We start from the raw sequence: 18,503 nt of genomic DNA on the forward strand, positions 1-18,503 counted from the left end.
TCTTTCTAGTTTTATTTTGTGTATCATGTCTTCTAAATTTACCCAATTCATGCAATTTTTTAAACAACCTTGGTATGTTTATATTGTTTTTCTTACCTGATTTTTATACTTTATTTTACTTTAAAACTCTCTCCTACTACCAATAGATGTTGGTCAAGTAGTACATGTTTGATTCCTCTTAAGCAATGACTCAGGTTCGAGTCTTGTGGATGAAAAAATACCCGCTAGGAGAGTTAGCCCCACGTACCTGTGGATGTTCCCGGCTCGGACAGGAATGCCTCCAGTGCGAGGACGTCTGGGGTAAGACTTGTTCGTTACCCGACCGTAAATATTAGTCGGGTCATTTTTGAACCTGGACTAAACCAAAGTTAATCTGATCCTAAATGTCGTCTAGGTCAGCCTTTGAACCTGAATCTGACCTAGAACCCATTAAATATAAACTCATTTTAGTTCTCAATATTAATTATTATTATGAATATGTAATTTAACATATAAAATGATATACATATATATATTGTTAATCATGTATATATGATGAAAAAAATTAGAGAATCAATGATACTTTCAATTAAAGATGTGTCATTTTATACACAATTGAAAAAAGACATATACAAACATGTTGAGTGAGTGACAATAGGACAGGACAAGCTAAATCATACTTTTCTATTACCCAGACCTAAATATTAATTGAGTCTATTTTTTGAACTTAAACGTTACCCTATATCTAATGGAACCCGATCCTATTGGGTCTGATCATGGTCGTGCATACCGGCAGGTACAGTTGGGTTCTGCTCACCCCTACTCATATCTGCTCTATCTTACATTCCATTTTCAGTGTAAGAATAAAGATCACCTGTCCTAAGATTTAGTGTCTCATTGTGTACCAATCCTATCAAAAAATGTCAACTTGTTAAAAAAAACATAAAAACAGAAAATATTTTTTTTGAGTAGTTGTTGTAATATAATTGGTTTGGGATACAGAAACATGAATAAAGTGTAAGACAAATATTTTTCCTTTTCTAATTAAAAGAAAACCAAAAAGTATTCAAATTATATTTTTATCTCATTCCAAACGAATCTCCATTACTTCTGCCCTTCTCATCATGGCTTAAAAGATGGTGGTGGTTTTGGAACGGTTTCTAAGGGTAAAACTAGTTTGGGTTTATATTTGGGAGATTAACCATGAAAGCAATACTAGAGAGTTTCGTTGATTTGAACGGAATTTATATTATCGATCCGAACAAACAAAATATTTACGACGAATGTTAGGATTAATCCAAGAACACAAGGTCAAATACAGTAATCATCTAATACATCATGAACTATCACATAAAAGATCCTATATTTTGAAAAAGTTATTGACCAATTCAAAATATCAAAGTTGAATTATCTATTGAAAGTCTCATCTTCCAAATATCTCTCTAGATCATTTTTTTTTCAAATTTAGTTTTTGTACCCTTTAAGACTTTCATATGAGACTACATTTTTAGAAGAATCCCCATCATTTATAAAAAAAATTATTTTCTGAAATTCACGGAGAATAAAATTTACATAAATCATTTAATACTTCCACATCTTCAACCTAGCTTTTAAACTCTAAGTAACATATTAAAGTATTTATCGATGATTCAAGACAAAACTAACAAACAATAATAAATTAATCTTTTCGACATTTCCCTAATATTTTATCATTCTCATAGAACAAGTCATAGACCCTTGTTTGAATTTGTTATCACTCCACATGCTATTTCATCACGCCACACAGAAACAACCACAGAAATATAAAGTCATATGATAGAGAATTTCCAAAAACTTAAAAATATTAGCATCATGCCAAACAATCTCTATAAGTGGATGAAATATCCTTTTCACTTTGTCATGTTAAAACTTCTTGACGTTTTGGAACATCCACTCACACAAGGCTTTAATATTTGTTTTGAAGTCCAACAATATATTCAACAGAAACGCAATTGCAAGTCTTCAAAAACCAATCCTTCAGTTTTTTCTTTTCATCCAAAAACAATTTGTAGCAGTTCCTTGTGGTTGTGAACGTAAATGGGTTAATAAATCTACGCTCTAAATGGTTTATCATTCTACAAAACCCACACCATTGCTCAACCTTAAATTAAATTTCATAATGGATAGCATCTTCAAATACAATCCTCCTACAATCCTCTAAGTTATGGCCAATATAATTGCTTCCATTCAACACGCCTTTTATCACTTTTGGCATATAAACATTCAATGTTCAATTCTTACCTCAGAATCACTCCACGAGAAATAAGCATCTAGGGATGACAATTAAAAATAAACTTATGGATACCTTTTCGAACCCAACCCAAATTTAATGGAGGAAACATGATATGATTGGGTTCGGGTTTTATCCGAGTTCAATTTTTGAGTTCAGGTTTTATCATAGTTCAACTTTCGCGATTAGGTTTAGTATAGCTGATATCATATCCTGAATCCAATTAATATATATAAAATTATAAAATTAGACATAAATACATATATAAAACCTATATATATATATATATATAAACTTGACATATATATAGAACCTATATATATAGAAATATATGTCTCGTATGGGTTCGAGTTACCCGAAACCTGGTAGGTTCGAGGATGATAATATTATGATATCATACCCCAAACCCGATTAATATATATAAAATTAAAAAATTAGACATAAATACATATATAGAAACTTGACATATATATAGAACCTATATATATAGAAATACATGTCTCGTACGGATTCTCGTCGGGTTCGGGTTACCCGAAAGCTGGCAGGTTCGAGGATGGTGACTTATTTTCAATCCCGCTTAATTCATGTTCGGGTTTTAGATTTTGGGTTCGGGGTTGAGTAAGCACAAACCCGACCCTGACTCGTTGCCTTTCCTACTTCATCCCATCTTGTTTGGTTCATGTACATAGGAGGAAGGAAGAACTCATTTAATGGCTCCATAATTGCATCCATTACTTTGAATTTTAACCTTATTTATTAAGTAAGTAACTCTTATCCCATTAACACATTTATTAATATGTCATGATGAGCTTGGAGAGTAATGCTTAGTTGAAGATAGCCGTTATGGATGTTGAAGAGTTTACTAATCAGAGACTCTCATTATCCTTGGGAGACTTGCACCAATGAGTGTTCAAACATCTCCTACTCAAATTCTCACAAAAACTCACATGGGACATGTAGGCCACAATATCTATAAAAAAGCAAAGGGAAAATGATTCGGAAGTACATACAAAATGAAACAAAAAAATATCTTTAGAAGTATTTAGTTAATCAAATTTCACTAAGTAATATAAATTGTTAGTTTATATTTTTAGGATTTTTTTTTAATTAGACGAGACAGAAAACATAAATATGAAATGAGACTGATAATATTCATTCATGCAACATGAGATTTTAGCTTTATTATTACGACACTTAAAACTTAGAAAATCAATCTCAAATACATAACTTCTATCAACAAGGCGTTGATATAATGATGTAAGGTCTCACTAGTTCTTCAGGGTGGCCAAAATGTCAAAAATTCGATTCTTGTGATCGATAATTGTTAGAAGTGATAGCCACACCCAAAAAGTGATTAGTTCCTTACTCTTAGGGTTGGGAACAAAGATCACATGTCTCAAAAATCAAATACAAACACTAAATATATTAGGTGATCTCCATTTTAGAATGAGGAATACTCTTAATAATATCAAAAGAATACATATATTCTAGTTGTGCATTACTTATAGCTTATTACATTACTTATTCAATTCAAGAACAACTTGATACTAAATATATTTTTTTGAAGGCATTGACATGCACATTTGATTAGGAGGTCATACGCCTTATTGTTATTCTTGAAGGTGCATTACCTATATACTGTTGGAGAAGGATTGTCTATCGCTAATAATATTCTATTCCCTGTCTTAGGACAATAATATATTGTTACATGAATAATATACTGTTGGAGAAGGTGCATTACCTATCATGGAATGTTCAAGATATGTGATCTTCATTCATATAGTTATGAATAGACATCACTTGTCCCAAAAGTGTGTCCAAAACTCTATCCCTATCCAATAAAGTTGTGACACTTATTAAAAAAATTAAATAGTAAAAAACAGAATTAAAATTATATTTTATTTTTTTAATGTGTCACAATTTTATTGGACGAGATATAGTTGAAGACATATTCTTGAGACAAATGATCTCTGTTCATATAGTTATTGATTTGATGCCTGTCCTTTCAATCATAAGGTACCCCATTGCCACACATTACTCCCCCTCCTTCATTTCTTATCTCATCATTTTTATTAGTTATGACATGTGTAAGAATTAAGGGTAAGCATGAGTCGGGTTGGCTTGATGATCTAGTCATTTTATTGAATCTGGACTTAGACTCAAAGCTAACTAGGTCCTAAATGTTTATCGGGTTAGCCTATGAATCTGAACCTGACATTTGACTCAATTATATATAATGCATACATCTTTTAGATAAAGTCTTCTCCATATTATTTAGTATTATATGTATGTAATTTGATATATGAAATGAAATTTGTATACATATTGTTAAGAATGTTTTTTTGAAATGATATGTATATATATTATTATTTAGTATTATGATATGTAATTGACATATGAAATGATATATATTTGTGTATATCTAATTTGACATATGAAAAAATAGAGAATCAATGATACTTTCGACCAAAAAGATGTCATTACTATGTACATAATTGAACAAAGACACATAGAAGCGTGATGAGTGAGTAACCATGAGACTGGTTTGGGCCGGATCATGCTTGTCCCATATCCGACCCTAAATATGACTGAGTCTAAATTTTAAACCTGAACCTAGACCCGATAAGATCAGACCATATTTAGGCATGACCATTATTGGGACAAGCTAGGTGAACAAGTAGGATAGAGCCGGGTCGGATCCTGTTAACCCCTACTAAGAATGTTGAAGGGGATTTGTGTTTATAAAAGGGTTTGTGTTTCTTGGTTAAGTTGCATTTTGGGTAGGTATTCATCTACCATTTATGACCTTAAATATGAAGTGAAAAAGAATGATGTTCCCAAAGGGCTTGGCTTAGAGGGTCGCATAAACATCTACAAGGAGCAAACAATCTTTTAACTAAATCCAACTGCATAATGGTCAAACATGGTATCGCACTCTAATAGTAATATTAAAGAATGGAATTCGAAGACAAATGAAGTAAAAAACTTACAAGCTTTTACAAAGTTAGAATCTGAAATACTAAAACTTACAAACTTTAGACCAGGCCGTCTAAGGATCAAATATAAAATACCTATTTTTGCTAGGGGTGTAAAACAACTATTGAATATGTTAAATTAATGTTTCAATTTTTGCATAATACATTATTAATGTGATAATATATAGAGTGCTATTTGAATATTCTTTAAGATAATATAGGGATCTAATCTTCTTTAAGATAAATGTTTAATAGAAAAGCTGATCAATTTGATAAATAATTGAGAAATTGAATATTTAAAATTTCTATTGTGTCTTGGGAGAATTAATATAGTTTTTTTGTACTACTAAAAATATCTTAGGGCTAATAAACTTATCAATTTAGGAATATATAATTGTTCATTTCAACAAATATTGTTTCTAGAAATCGAATCCTTCATCTTTTGGTCATCATGAGGATCTAATGAGACTTTACACCACTAGACTAACTTGAAATGAGAAAATGAAGTAAGAAAAAATAATGGAGTTTGGAGATCATATAACACTCTATGTGTGATTTTATTTGATCACTAAGAAAAACATTTAATTATTGAACTTTAACTTAAATATATTTTTTCAATCAATTATAAAAAGTGATATACTTTGGGACAACATATATTCTCATTAGAATTTGGTGTCACACTTTTTAAAATGAAATCAACCATAATTTATATATTTTTTTAAATAATACAAATAAATATTAGATGATTCATTGGTTACATATTTTTTTTTTATAATTCTATATATTAACTTAACTGCTTTAACAGTTTTTTTACACCATATTAAACTATAATATATATTACCAATATGTATTTGTTGAAGTGGTACATACTTAATTCTCCTTAAAGAATGTTTTAGGTTCGAGTCTTATAAATGAAAAAATATCCACTAAGAAAGTTAGCCCCACTTACCGGTTAATGTTTCCGGTTCGCATAAGATTGCAAGGATAATAGTGGGAAACAAAAAAAACTATAATATATATTAACTGCTTTAACAGTTTCTTTTCCACCATATTAAACTTTGTTAAATGATAACGATGCTGATACTATTAATTATCACAAAACTCCCAATTTGATCTAAGGATAATAAATGTAACAAAAATCTAATGAAAACGGAAACTGAAAGAAAATAGAAAGGAAATTCTAGATCTGAATTCCAATTTTCCCACTCAATCGCATTTCCACGCCAATCCAATCAAGTTCCCATAAATTTTCCACTCAATTTCCATCATTCTATTTTCCATTTTCCATTTTCCATTTTCCATCTTCTTCATCAATTACTAATTCTGTTCCCACCGAATACCAAGCGATTATGTTTCTTGTCAAGGAAGAAAAGATCAGTGACCGAATTTGATTTTCACCTTTTCTCGATTGAGCCATGGCCGACGCTCTCTCGGTGGTTCCGGCCGCCGTGCTCCGAAACCTCGCCGATAAGCTCTATGAGAGGCGCAAGAATGCGGCTCTGGAGGTTCATTTTTCACTTCAATTTCTTGAATTGTTTTAGTTTTATTTTGAACTTTTTTTTTAATTATTTACGTGATTTGTTGAAATAGGTTGAGGGTATAGTGAAGCAACTTGCTGTTAATGGCGAACATGATAAGATAACCGCTGTTATTAAATTGTTAGCTACTGAATTCACTTATTCACCACAAGCAAATCACCGTAAGGTAACACACAAAAAAATTGATGATATATTTGTTTTTTTCATGAGCTTATAGTTATTTTTATTTAAATTAAATGATTGAGTCATAGTTTTTTATTTTAGTTTTAATTTAATAACGAGAAAAAATTGTATGCACTAATAGTGTTAGAATTTTATATATTCACCCCATTATTCAATCTTCATTTCTAATTATCATTGACTCTTCAAAACAAAATAATATAAATGAATTACAGATGACGCTTAAATTTCTGCAATGACATTGCATAGCACTCTTTAATAATTTGGTGATTTTATTTCTTTATTTTTTAGGGAGGGTTGATAGGGTTAGCTGCTGCTACTGTTGGGTTGACTACTGAAGCTGCTCAGCATCTTGAGGTGAGGAGTTTCTCACAAGCTACTTGAATTTACATGCAAATTAATATTTTTGTCATTTTTTAGAGTGTTGTTTTTGGTTATGACCTTCAGCTTTGTAAGTCATATTGGGTTTCAGATTAATCGAGTTTAGTCGTGAAGAACCATTTAAGGGAGCGATAAACATTTTTTCAGAAGACTCGATTTGGTGACCTTAAGGAGATTTGAGCTTCTAGCCATTTGGACCAACATGCATTCCTTTTTATTTTTTGTTACTTTTAAACTTGCATATTTTGGATTACAATTACAATTAGAACTTAGAACTCTTTACACTTGGGACATTATGCAAAATTAGTTCACCTAAGAAGTGGTAGTTGTCATTAGGTCTAGTGGTAGTGTCATAACTCTATTTTCCTTAAGAACAACGTGGAAGAGAAAATTTGAGTTGTATGTCTTAGTGATAGAATATAAAAGCTTTTGATGGCTTTGCATGTTTTCGCAGTTGTTTAGTTGCATGGGAAAAAGAATGATGGGTTTGTTAAGCTACATTCTGACCAGCTTTAATTTCCTGTTCAAAATTATGGCTTTGAGTGGTTTATTATAAATTGATGGGGATAGGGGACCGAAAGGGTTTGATGAATTATTTTGAATGATCAAAATCAAAAGATGCTGCAAAACTATGGTTGTGTTTGGCCTTGCTTATTTTTTACTTCTTTTCTCTTTAAATGTAGAAATTAGGCCAAACAGCTACATACAAAAAGCTTTACAAAAAAGTGGCTTCAATTAAACAAAGGAAGGTCTAGAAAGAGCTTTAAAAAAACCCTCCAAGGAGGAGCTTTTCCTTGTATACACGGAGCTTTTACTAAAAAAGGCCACCCTTCGATGTCCTCTAAGAGCATATCCAAGTTTAAAAAAAGCTTTTGCATACTTTTATTTTGTGCCCTCTGCCCTATTTTATTTCTATCCTGTATGAACTCCACTGCTAGTCAATTTCACGTTTCTATCCTTTTTCCATGTTTTTTTTTTATATTTTTTTCTCTTTCTTTATTCCATATTCATTTTTTATTTATTTTTAAACATACCTGTTTCATGTTCATTTTCCAGTTTTTTATTTTTCCTTTATTTTCACTATTTTAAAATAATATTGTAGAAGAAAAGGAGATTATCTAAGTAAAAAAAATTTCAAACTAGCGAACAACATTTAACCTGAAAGGAGCATATAAGTAATCAACATCATGAAATTACCTAACAACTTTAACTTCTATTTTTTAGCTCTAATTTTTTACTTATAATAAGGAGTTTTTTAAGTAAAAAATAAAAAAACTAGGCCAAACATAACCTATATAAGAAAGTATCTTGTTTCATATACCCTTCCCCAATTTTTCTCATACAGGGGCTTGGAAAATTCACTTTTCATGGTGCATTTATTTGTTATTTTCCGTACGTAGCACTTTTAACCTCCTAATGAATGAGGGCATAGTGTTATTTACTGCCCGTATGAAGACCAAATATCCACATAATCAGAACTAGACCAGAAGATCCCTAGGGCATACTTTTCAAAGCTGCTATGGCCATAGAATAGGTCCTTTCCAATTTTAGTTTATATACATTTAGGTGTATAATACTTATTTTGTATTTTTAGATAGTCTATAATCTTTGGTAAACCCTATTGATCTGTGTCAATGAGTAAGTCATAAGCAGCTTTGATGGTTTCTTTTGTGGGGTCGGAAAGTGCATCAAATGATAGGTTTAATTTTTATGTACTTGCCTTAATAGGTTTAATGTTTATGTACTTGTCATCGGTATTAAACATGCTGGTCACTTTGGGATGCTAGCTCTGTTCTTCCATGCTGAGCTGATTTTAATATGGCTCAAAATATCTGGATGAGGAATTAAAAACCAAAATGATGATTTTACCTGAAGGGATACAATTGAAATATGTAAAATTTTACCAAGCTAGATGATGTGTTACCGATAGTTGCACTATGTTCTTTATGGATGAATTTATCACAATTATGTATCAAATTTACCAAACCAGTGTATTTGTGCTTAATGTTGTACTTAGCTGGTCCTAAGCCCGGATAAAGGGTTAAGGTTGTGTTAGGCAGTCGACAACGAACATAAAACTTTGTCGATTCTCTATGATATGCATTAATGATGTTGTTGTATGTAGCAAATTTACCATTTTTCTTATGTACATATCTTGTATTTGACAGCAAATCGTTCCCCCGGTGTTAAATTCTTTCTCTGATCAAGATAGCAGAGTTCGTTATTATGCTTGTGAAGCACTATATAACATAGCTAAAGTGAGTATTTAATTATGCTAACCAATCACATTTTTAATAGGATAGTAATATACCATCATTCTCCAATGCGAATCTTTTGATGGTAGGTTGTGAGAGGAGATTTTATTATATTCTTCAACCAGATATTTGATGCTTTATGCAAGTTATCCGCAGACTCAGATGCCAATGTACAAAGTGCTGCTCACCTCTTAGATCGACTTGTGAAGGTATAAGTTTCTCCTTTAATATAATAATCTGTATTTAAATACCAACATCAAATAATCTGTAATGATTTGAATTGCTGTTCCCTTTGGATTTATCGATGACTAAACATTGCTCTATTGAAACAGGATATTGTGACTGAAAGTGATCAGTTCAGGTGCACATTCTTCTTCTCACCTCTACAACATATTTTCTCTATATCTCGTGTTTTAAATTTTCAAAAGACTTGTAGATACAAAGATCTCTATATGTAACTTATACTGCTTCATCCCTCTCACTTTTCTTTTCGATCTTCAGTATTGAAGAATTTATACCATTGTTGAGGGAGCGCATGAATGTATTGAATCCATATGTCCGCCAATTTTTGGTAGGTTGGATTACTGTATTGGACAGTGTCCCAGATATAGATATGCTTGGTTTTCTTCCTGATTTTCTTGATGGTAAGTGTATATTATGAATGGCCTTTTTTCTTTTTCTTTATTCTCTTCAGATGTTCTTTTGGTGTGGAAAAATCAATGTAAACTATGAAGCTAACTATTTATAAACACCTCAGGTCTGTTTAATATGCTGAGCGATTCAAGTCATGAAATACGTCAACAAGCTGATTCAGCTCTTTCTGAGTTTCTTCAAGAGATTAAGAACTCCCCAGTAAGGCTTCTGCTAAATTGTTGTTTTCCTTTTTGTTTAAGTCCTAAGGTTTCTTACACTGTTCAGATCCCAATTCTGCTTTTATCTCATTTTTTTGCCTATTTGCTGCCTGGGCAAGATTATTGCATCCATTATCCTCTTTTCTATGAATCCTATCTTTTAAGGTTCATCCATTTGTTGACTCCTTTTTGTTTGTGCACATTTGTGTTGTTCGTCTATAATGTGCATCATTTCAACCACTATTTTTATAAAAAGCAACATGTTTTGTTCATTTGTCATTTTCTGACTCGAGCAGTGCTACTCTTGAAGTCTGTAGATTATGGTCGAATGGCTGAAATACTGGTACAGAGGGCAGGTTCTCCAGATGAATTTACTAGGTTAACAGCTATCACATGGGTAAGTGGTGTTGCAATGTTTTGACTTGTTATACTAGTTTTCGCTGCTATTAAACTCTTGTGTAGTGTTGTTATCTTATCAAAATTACTAGATACAGTTTTGTTCTTCATTATTTTAAATAGTGCCTGTGGCTGTTTGTTTATACAGATAAATGAGTTTGTCAAACTAGGTGGAGACCAGCTGGTTCCATATTATGCTGACATTCTTGGAGCCATTTTGCCCTGCATATCTGATAAGGAAGAGAAAATTAGAGTGGTAGGCTTACTTGAGCTTCGTTTTTGCTTTACTGCACTCTTTTTATGGATTTTTAATTCTCTGTTTTCTTCACTGTTTAATTTCAGTGTTATCTTCCATGTAAAACATTGAATCTAAAATATTTTTTTGTCTTATGTGTTAGGTTGCTCGTGAAACCAATGAAGAGCTACGTGCAATCAAGGCTGATCCCTCTGAAGCATTTGATGTAGGAGCAATCCTCTCTATTGCTAGGAGGTATAGTTTTTAATCTGGGAAAAAGGCTAGCTTTGAATTTCATTAATGTACTTGTAAGTTAAGAAATTATTGATATGTGTAGTGCTTTGAGAATCTGAGAAGCTATTGGGAATTGATTATGAAGATCTTTTTTGTTTTGCCAACTCTAGTTTGCATTAATCGTTCTGTACAATGATTTTGGAATGGTTTGACTGGCTAGGCAACTGTCTAGTGAATGGGAAGCTACACGAATTGAAGCTTTGCACTGGATATCAACCCTTTTGAACAGGCATCGTACTGAGGTGACTAGATTGTTTGAATTCAGCTTTGATTTTGATATTTTATGGGTCTGCTATACATCTCTGGACTTGGTCTAGTTTCTTAATATTCCTTTGGAGTCTGTTATACAGCTCAATTGCATTCCCATTTGGCTATTGCTGAAGTCTGAAAATTTTCTGTTGTTGATACCCTATATCATTATAGGTTGTTGATTATAGGTTCACTGATAGCTCAATTTCCACTGGTTAATGATTAATGATGGATGCTACTTGGCTGTAACAAACTAATACTATTCTCCTTTTATATTTTACCTTTTGCCTAAAATCAAATGAGAGTGCTTTCCTTTAACTACTTAACCTGCAAAGCTGCAAATAATTATGGTGCGTGGTGAATGGATAATATACAATTTGCCTACCAATTTATTCTTTGGCATCTTCCTTGTTTGTGCGAAACTTTGCCTTTCATAAGGTCAACCCCCTTTCTGAATAATTACTTAATCAATTTGCATGCAATGTTTTGCAAAGATCTGATCTCCTTTATGTTCATGAGAGACTTTGATGTCCATTTTCACATATTGACTTTCCTTGTGCGAAACAGGTTTTGACATTTTTGAATGACATATTTGACACCTTACTCAAAGCACTTTCAGATCGGTCTGATGAGGTAGTGTTATGCTGATAACTTTTTTACCCCAAATGTTACTTTGCACGGGTTACCGATGCAACAATTCCGAGTTCACAATTGAAATCTTCTAAATATGATTAAAAAAATATTAAATTAATATTAAATCAAAATTTAACCATTCATAGCAAATGATATCAATTATTGACAATTGACATCTTTTTTTGTTGATATTTTAGACTATTTTTGAGGATTTAAATAGATTTTATTAGAGTAGTCCTTATGATTCACTATTTTGTATTCCCTCCTTTATGTTCAGCTCTTATATAGTTATATATATGGAGCTGTTAACCTTTCATAACTAATTTTGATAATATTCAATATTATTCATGCTCTTCTTCTCTCTTTTCTGATTCTCTCTCTTCTCTTGCTCAAGCTTTTCTAACAGATTTAGAAAACAATAATTAAATAATTTTTTTAAAAACCCACACAATGCACAGTTGTGACAATCATTGGGAAAGATGAAGGTACAACAATTTTGATTTAATTCCAACTTTACAAGTATTGAAGCTTGTTTATTTTTCCATTGATCATGATCATTAAATAAAAAAAGTAGCCTAATGCACGAAGCTCCTACCTAGTGGGATCTGGGAAGGTAGACGTATGCAGCCTACCAACCTTATATTCGCAAATGAAGAGGTTGTTTTCAAGATTTGAATGCATGACCTCTCGGTCATAAGTCAAACAACCTTACCAATGCATTGAAGCTCGCTATTGAGGGAAGACAAAAATTCTAAAAATAACACTTCCGAACAATTCAGATAAAAATTGTTCATATAGTTCCCCAACATTACCACAATTTTTTTACTTGAAAAAAATTGAGTGCATGTTTTGGTTTTGATTGTGAGGGTAAGACTGTGTACATCTACCCTCCCTATACCTCATTAAGTAGGAGACTAGTGCATCGGACTACCATGTTTTGGTTTTTCTGGAAGCCAAGATAAATTTCTTGGATAAGCCTTCTTGCCTCTCTAGTACTGGTTGAATAAAAATTGAAAAAAGGATATTTTTAAAGTTTCCTTTGTATAATATATTTGTTTAATTGTGGAAACTGGTTATTCATATGATTTTTAGTAATCCACCACAACTTTGTAAATATTAAATAGGTTGTGCTTCTAGTTCTTGATGTCCATGCATGCATTGCAAAAGATCCTCAGCATTTCCGTCAGCTTGTTGTTTTCCTAGTGCGCAATTTCCAGATAGATAATTCTCTTTTGGAGAAGTAAGCTTTTTTCTTCTTCCAATGCATTCTTGAAGTTGTAGAGTTTTCTAAAATATTTTTATTTATAGCTACTAATTTCAATTTTTCATTGACTAAAATTTTAATACTATATAATTTATTCCAGGCGTGGTGCTTTGATAATCCGTCGGCTTTGTGTGCTTTTGAATGCTGAGAGGGTCTACCGTGAACTTTCTACAATATTGGAAGGGGAATGTGATTTAGATTTTGCATCAATTATGGTCCAGGTATATCTGGGCTAAAGAGACTGCAATTCACTTTCGTTTAGCTGTTTCATTAATATATTTTCTTTCAGCCTTTCAGGTATGGAAGAGGTTAACCTGTTTGCATTTATGAGTAGGATTTGATGTGCACTTTTATTTGACAGATGGCTATCTTGTTTGCATTTATGAGTCCTACTAATCTTACTGTTGATGTGGATATACTTAAGATCTACTTGTTTTAAAATATTATATTGTGCTTCAATGGGATCAGACGCTCAAGATTCCAAAGGTCTAGGCTTTTGTTAAATGATTCATGTTTTGGGGGAACGGGTGCTGTTTTTATTTCTTACCCCATTGCTGAGCAGTTCTTTGGCAGTTTTAAGTGCAGTTGTTATTTGTGTGAATTTCTGTTATAGGCCTCAGTCTATTTTATGGAAATGGAGAGAGATTAATGACTGTGTATAACAGGTCTAGATGTTGATAGACCAGACACTAGTATCAATGTTATATTTATTTGTTTGTTGCTTTTGTATTACTGTCGTGATTGCTTTTCAAGAGTCTAACATTTATACAATCTATGCTGTGAAAGAGTATTCATCCTCCTTTTTAAAAACATTTCAGGCTTTGAATTTGATCTTACTTACATCATCAGAATTGTCTGAGATTCGAGATCTTTTGAAACAATCACTGGTAAATCCTGCTGGGAAGGACTTGTATATTGCTTTGTATGCTTCTTGGTGTCATTCTCCAATGGCAATTATAAGTTTATGTTTTATAGCTCAGGTAGGTATTTATTTAAATTTCTATTTGTCTTGCACATATGCACACAAATACACAGACATTGATATTAGTTTTAGCTTTATTTGGTTAATGTGCCCTCTGTTTTTGTAATAAAACTTTTGCCTCTTCCTCAACAGACTTACCAACATGCAAGTGTCGTGATTCAATCTCTGTTAGAGGAGGATATTAATCCCAAATTTTTGGTCCAGCTGGATAAATTGATTCGCTTGCTTGAAACTCCCATCTTTGCTTATCTTAGATTGCAGGTGCTTAATTACTACAGCATGTTTCATTGATGTGTATCCTTTTAAGTTTATATATTTTGTACCTATTCTTGTAAAATATGATTAATGTGGAGATGTTGGTTGTGTTTATGATGATTATGGGTAAAGGTCAGCAGTCTCTTATTAATTGTTTTTGTTGGCTACACTACCATTGTGCACCCTATGTTTTATGATTTTTATTCCAGGCTTCATGTATCATACCAGATACCAATTACTAAATATTTTCAGTTTGGGTCAAACTTGAAGACTAGACATCTAATCTTTGATATAGACTTACTTTTGATAGTGTTTTTTATTTTTTATTTTTAACTTGAAAAAGAAGGTTTAACTTATTAGTAGGATGATTGTCAGAGGCATTGCTTGTATAATAAATCACACTCTGTTTATCCAGTATGCTTATTTGGGAGAACATTCCTTATAAAGTAAAGAGTAATGGTAAATATTACAAATTGATTTTCATAGATGCATACAGGATAAGAATTTACTGTAATATATATTAAAGTTTAGGCTTTTAGATTCAATCCTTATAATTGATTTATCCCACTAATATAACTAATCAAAAGGGTGATTTTACATTTTTAATACAATTTTGTATAAAATAGCAAACAGCCTAAAGTAAATTGAGTCTATGGTATGGGAACCCCTTGACTGTGTTTTGTTTTGTTACCTTTGTAAGGAAAGAGAAAAGGAAAATTGAGGGAATATATTCACTATGTTACCATTTAAGTGCCTGTCTGCTTAAATAGGTTCAAGATCATATAATATTTTTTTCGCCTCTCAATTCTGTTGTGATGAAACCCATTCTTATCACTCTATTGAGTATCAGCATATGCTGATAAACATGTTAGCTTTTGTCCTTTTTTCGTTGTGTTCTCTTTTATGAAATGATTCAAGTAATGATCAGTCCTCTTTTTAATTGTGATAATGGATAGTTTTTTTTGTTTCTCTCATGTGCCTGAACTATTATTTAATTTTGCAGCTTCTTGAACCTGGAAGATATATATGGTTATTCAAAGCATTGTATGGTCTTCTAATGTTGCTTCCTCAGGTATCTGCAAGTTTAACAATTTCTTTTCTTCAAAAGCTAGCGAGGCTTTAATTCTTTTACGAATGGGGTGTGTTCATACGCCCTTCCTTTTTGAGCATTTATAAGTGACATTATGTGTTGCATGACCAGTTTCCTAGTGTATATTACTACATTCTTAATCAAGCTCCAATTTTCTCATTTCTATGTCATTAATCATTTCAAAAGCAAGAACATGGTATACTCTATATTTTGTTTCCTTCCCTTTTGCATCCGTTTTATTTGGAGAGACATTTCTTATTTGCCCATGATAGGCCTTGCCCTTGCTTATAGATGATTTCTTTTTCAATCTAGATGCTACCTTCCTGAATTTACTTTGGTAAAAAATGCACTGTTATATACTCTTAAAGGCTGGGCAGTCAATCGCACGCAATCACGTAGGAGTGGTGCACTCTGACCTATAGTTATCTACTAGTAAAGCTTTGATACCGTGTTACTATGTATATTGGTTGGTGCAAGTTCATCTTTATATGCTTTGTATTTTAGTTTTATGTTTTATGTTTTTCTTATTGAATGCACAATTTTTTTAGATGTGTTTATGCCAGCCAATAAAATTAATGATGATTCTGATGACAAAAACTATTGTTGAATGTATCAACTTATCTTCTTGCTGCTTAACTTCTGCATTTTCTTGACAAACTTGGTGATATGAATGGTTTACTGTTTACTTGTTGACTCTTAAGCTTATACCACTATGCAGCAAAGTGCCGCCTTCAAAATACTAAAAACTCGTTTAAAAGTTGTTCCATCACATTCTTTCAACGATTTGCCATCAAAGAGAATGCCTTCAGGGGATCCCTACCAATTTCATCACATGTCTGATGGATCACAAATTACAGAGGATGGTGACTTAACTAAAGATTATGAGAGCTCACATAATGGAATAAATTTTGCAGCAAGGCTACAACAGTTTCAGCAAATGCAGCATTTGCACCAGATGCACTTTAAAGCACAGGCGAAGCCGCACAATAAATCCATTCCAGTACCAAAGGTTTGGGGCCTTTCCATTATGCATGTTGATTTTTTTTCTTGTTCACTATATAATCAAGCACAGACATTGGGATACAACATTATGTGTAAGAGCAACATGATGTTTTTAATACGACTTGTGTAACTATTTTCATGATATTTTAGGTGATCAATTTCATATGACATGCATGGCTTATGAGGGACTCCGAATGGTCCCTTGCTAGGATCAATATTATGGCAAGGCATATTGTCCTGTGATAATAAGCCTTACATAATATAAGCACTGTTCACTATATAATCAAGCTCACTATAGAGGAGTCCAATCCTTCGCTCTATTCATGTGCAACATATAACATAGGAAAACTCTAGTCTATCTAATACATTTCCCCTTCTTGAACTTTTTGAAATTACCATTTTTTGTGAAGTTTTCTGAACTGGTGTGTCATTGAAGATGACTATGCATTTTTGGGCGTCGACGAAGTGTATGAGCATTGAGCAACATTTTTTTAATTGAACAACTAATGAGGTTTCTGCACTAGGTATCGGTGTTGGAAACATGTCTGACACTTGGAAACCTTGATAAACAGAGGTGTCCGTGCTTGCTAGGTATCACATATTAGGAAAGAATGTATTCAATCAAGTTGTGAGAGTATTACGGAATGGAAAGGATGAGGGAGATGGTGCCTATTATTCATGGCTTAATATGACATATATTCTCTATGATGGATTATTTTGTCCTCATTTAAGATATCCTTTTTCTGCTTTCTGTTCTCTGATGTCATCATCAACAATTTATGCAGGAGGCGCAAATAGAGGAAGAACCAAGTAGACTGCAGTCTATTGACCTTAATGTTCCTCCTCCCAGATCATCAAAGAGAGGTCCAGGGATGCTACAATTGTAGTTCTAATGTTGCATCTGCTTCCTATCTCTTTTTTTTATTGTGCATTGATCTCAAAGTGTATGTGAACTTTGAATGGGATCAGGTATGATTTGTAAAGTTGTAAATCATTGTAGCTCGTTTTATTGTAGTTGTGGGATGGTGAAAATTGGGTTTTGGAGTCTGGGGCTTTCCTAGGCTATTCTTTTAACCTTTGTAAAACTTGATACCCGCGTGGTTCTGTTATTTTTTGCTGATAACCATGTGGGATGGAGGGGCTATCTTATCTAGGAAGTGTTATCTTTTTGTTTAGCTGTTCATCACTTACTGTCATACTATATATATATATATATATATATATATATATATATTGTCATGTATTGTTTTGGGATATACATATAATGAGCTTTTAAACTTGTGCAAGCAACAAATTGGCTTCAAAATTTAAACTCATGACCTTTGAATAACAAGGTAACAATATATCTTTGTGCTGAGGTGCATCCTCATTATTGAATAAATTATGCAATGCTACAATATTTAGTTGGATTAACCATTTTCGAAGTAGTAAACTGTTAATCAGTCGCATCATGGTTTATGATAGGTTCAGTTTTTTAAATCTTTATATTTATAGGAGTAAAGAGTTGCACATGCAAGAATTTCCTCACAAATCTGAACCACATCAAATACATACAATGAAGTTATTTCCTGCGTTAGGCTAATGAACACTTATCTCATGCATTATAAGTAATGTATATGAGTATGATACCAATATGGTACAGCTACCAATACAAAATACAACATTTATAGCAAAA

The 18,503-nt window shown here is 32.4% G+C and overlaps 1 protein-coding gene across 1 annotated transcript; it reads left to right on the forward strand.

The window, feature by feature from the left end:
* LOC109360882 (protein VAC14 homolog) lies at positions 6,338–18,009 on the forward strand. The gene is made up of 20 exons (XM_019606078.1): positions 6,338–6,728; positions 6,814–6,927; positions 7,233–7,298; positions 9,491–9,580; positions 9,667–9,786; positions 9,910–9,938; positions 10,079–10,221; positions 10,335–10,429; positions 10,739–10,825; positions 10,973–11,080; positions 11,223–11,314; positions 11,514–11,595; positions 12,170–12,235; positions 13,360–13,475; positions 13,600–13,720; positions 14,318–14,479; positions 14,614–14,742; positions 15,740–15,808; positions 16,545–16,835; positions 17,614–18,009. The coding sequence occupies exons 1-20, from the start codon at positions 6,639–6,641 to the stop codon at positions 17,713–17,715; spliced, it is 2,172 nt and encodes a 723-aa protein (XP_019461623.1). The 5' UTR covers positions 6,338–6,638; the 3' UTR covers positions 17,716–18,009.

Source organism: Lupinus angustifolius, chromosome LG11, assembly GCF_001865875.1.
Source record: "Lupinus angustifolius cultivar Tanjil chromosome LG11, LupAngTanjil_v1.0, whole genome shotgun sequence".
Classification (NCBI taxonomy): domain Eukaryota; kingdom Viridiplantae; phylum Streptophyta; class Magnoliopsida; order Fabales; family Fabaceae; genus Lupinus; species Lupinus angustifolius.

Bases quoted from the DNA above. Each gene is read 5' to 3' on its own strand.
- LOC109360882 (XM_019606078.1), top strand. From the start codon at position 6,639: ATGGCCGACGCTCTCTCGGTGGTTCCGGCCGCCGTGCTCCGAAACCTC. The intron at 9,581-9,666 runs GTGAGTATTTAA...TTTTGATGGTAG, and splicing joins CACTATATAACATAGCTAAA to GTTGTGAGAGGAGATTTTAT. The intron at 14,743-15,739 runs GTGCTTAATTAC...TTAATTTTGCAG, and splicing joins TTGCTTATCTTAGATTGCAG to CTTCTTGAACCTGGAAGATA.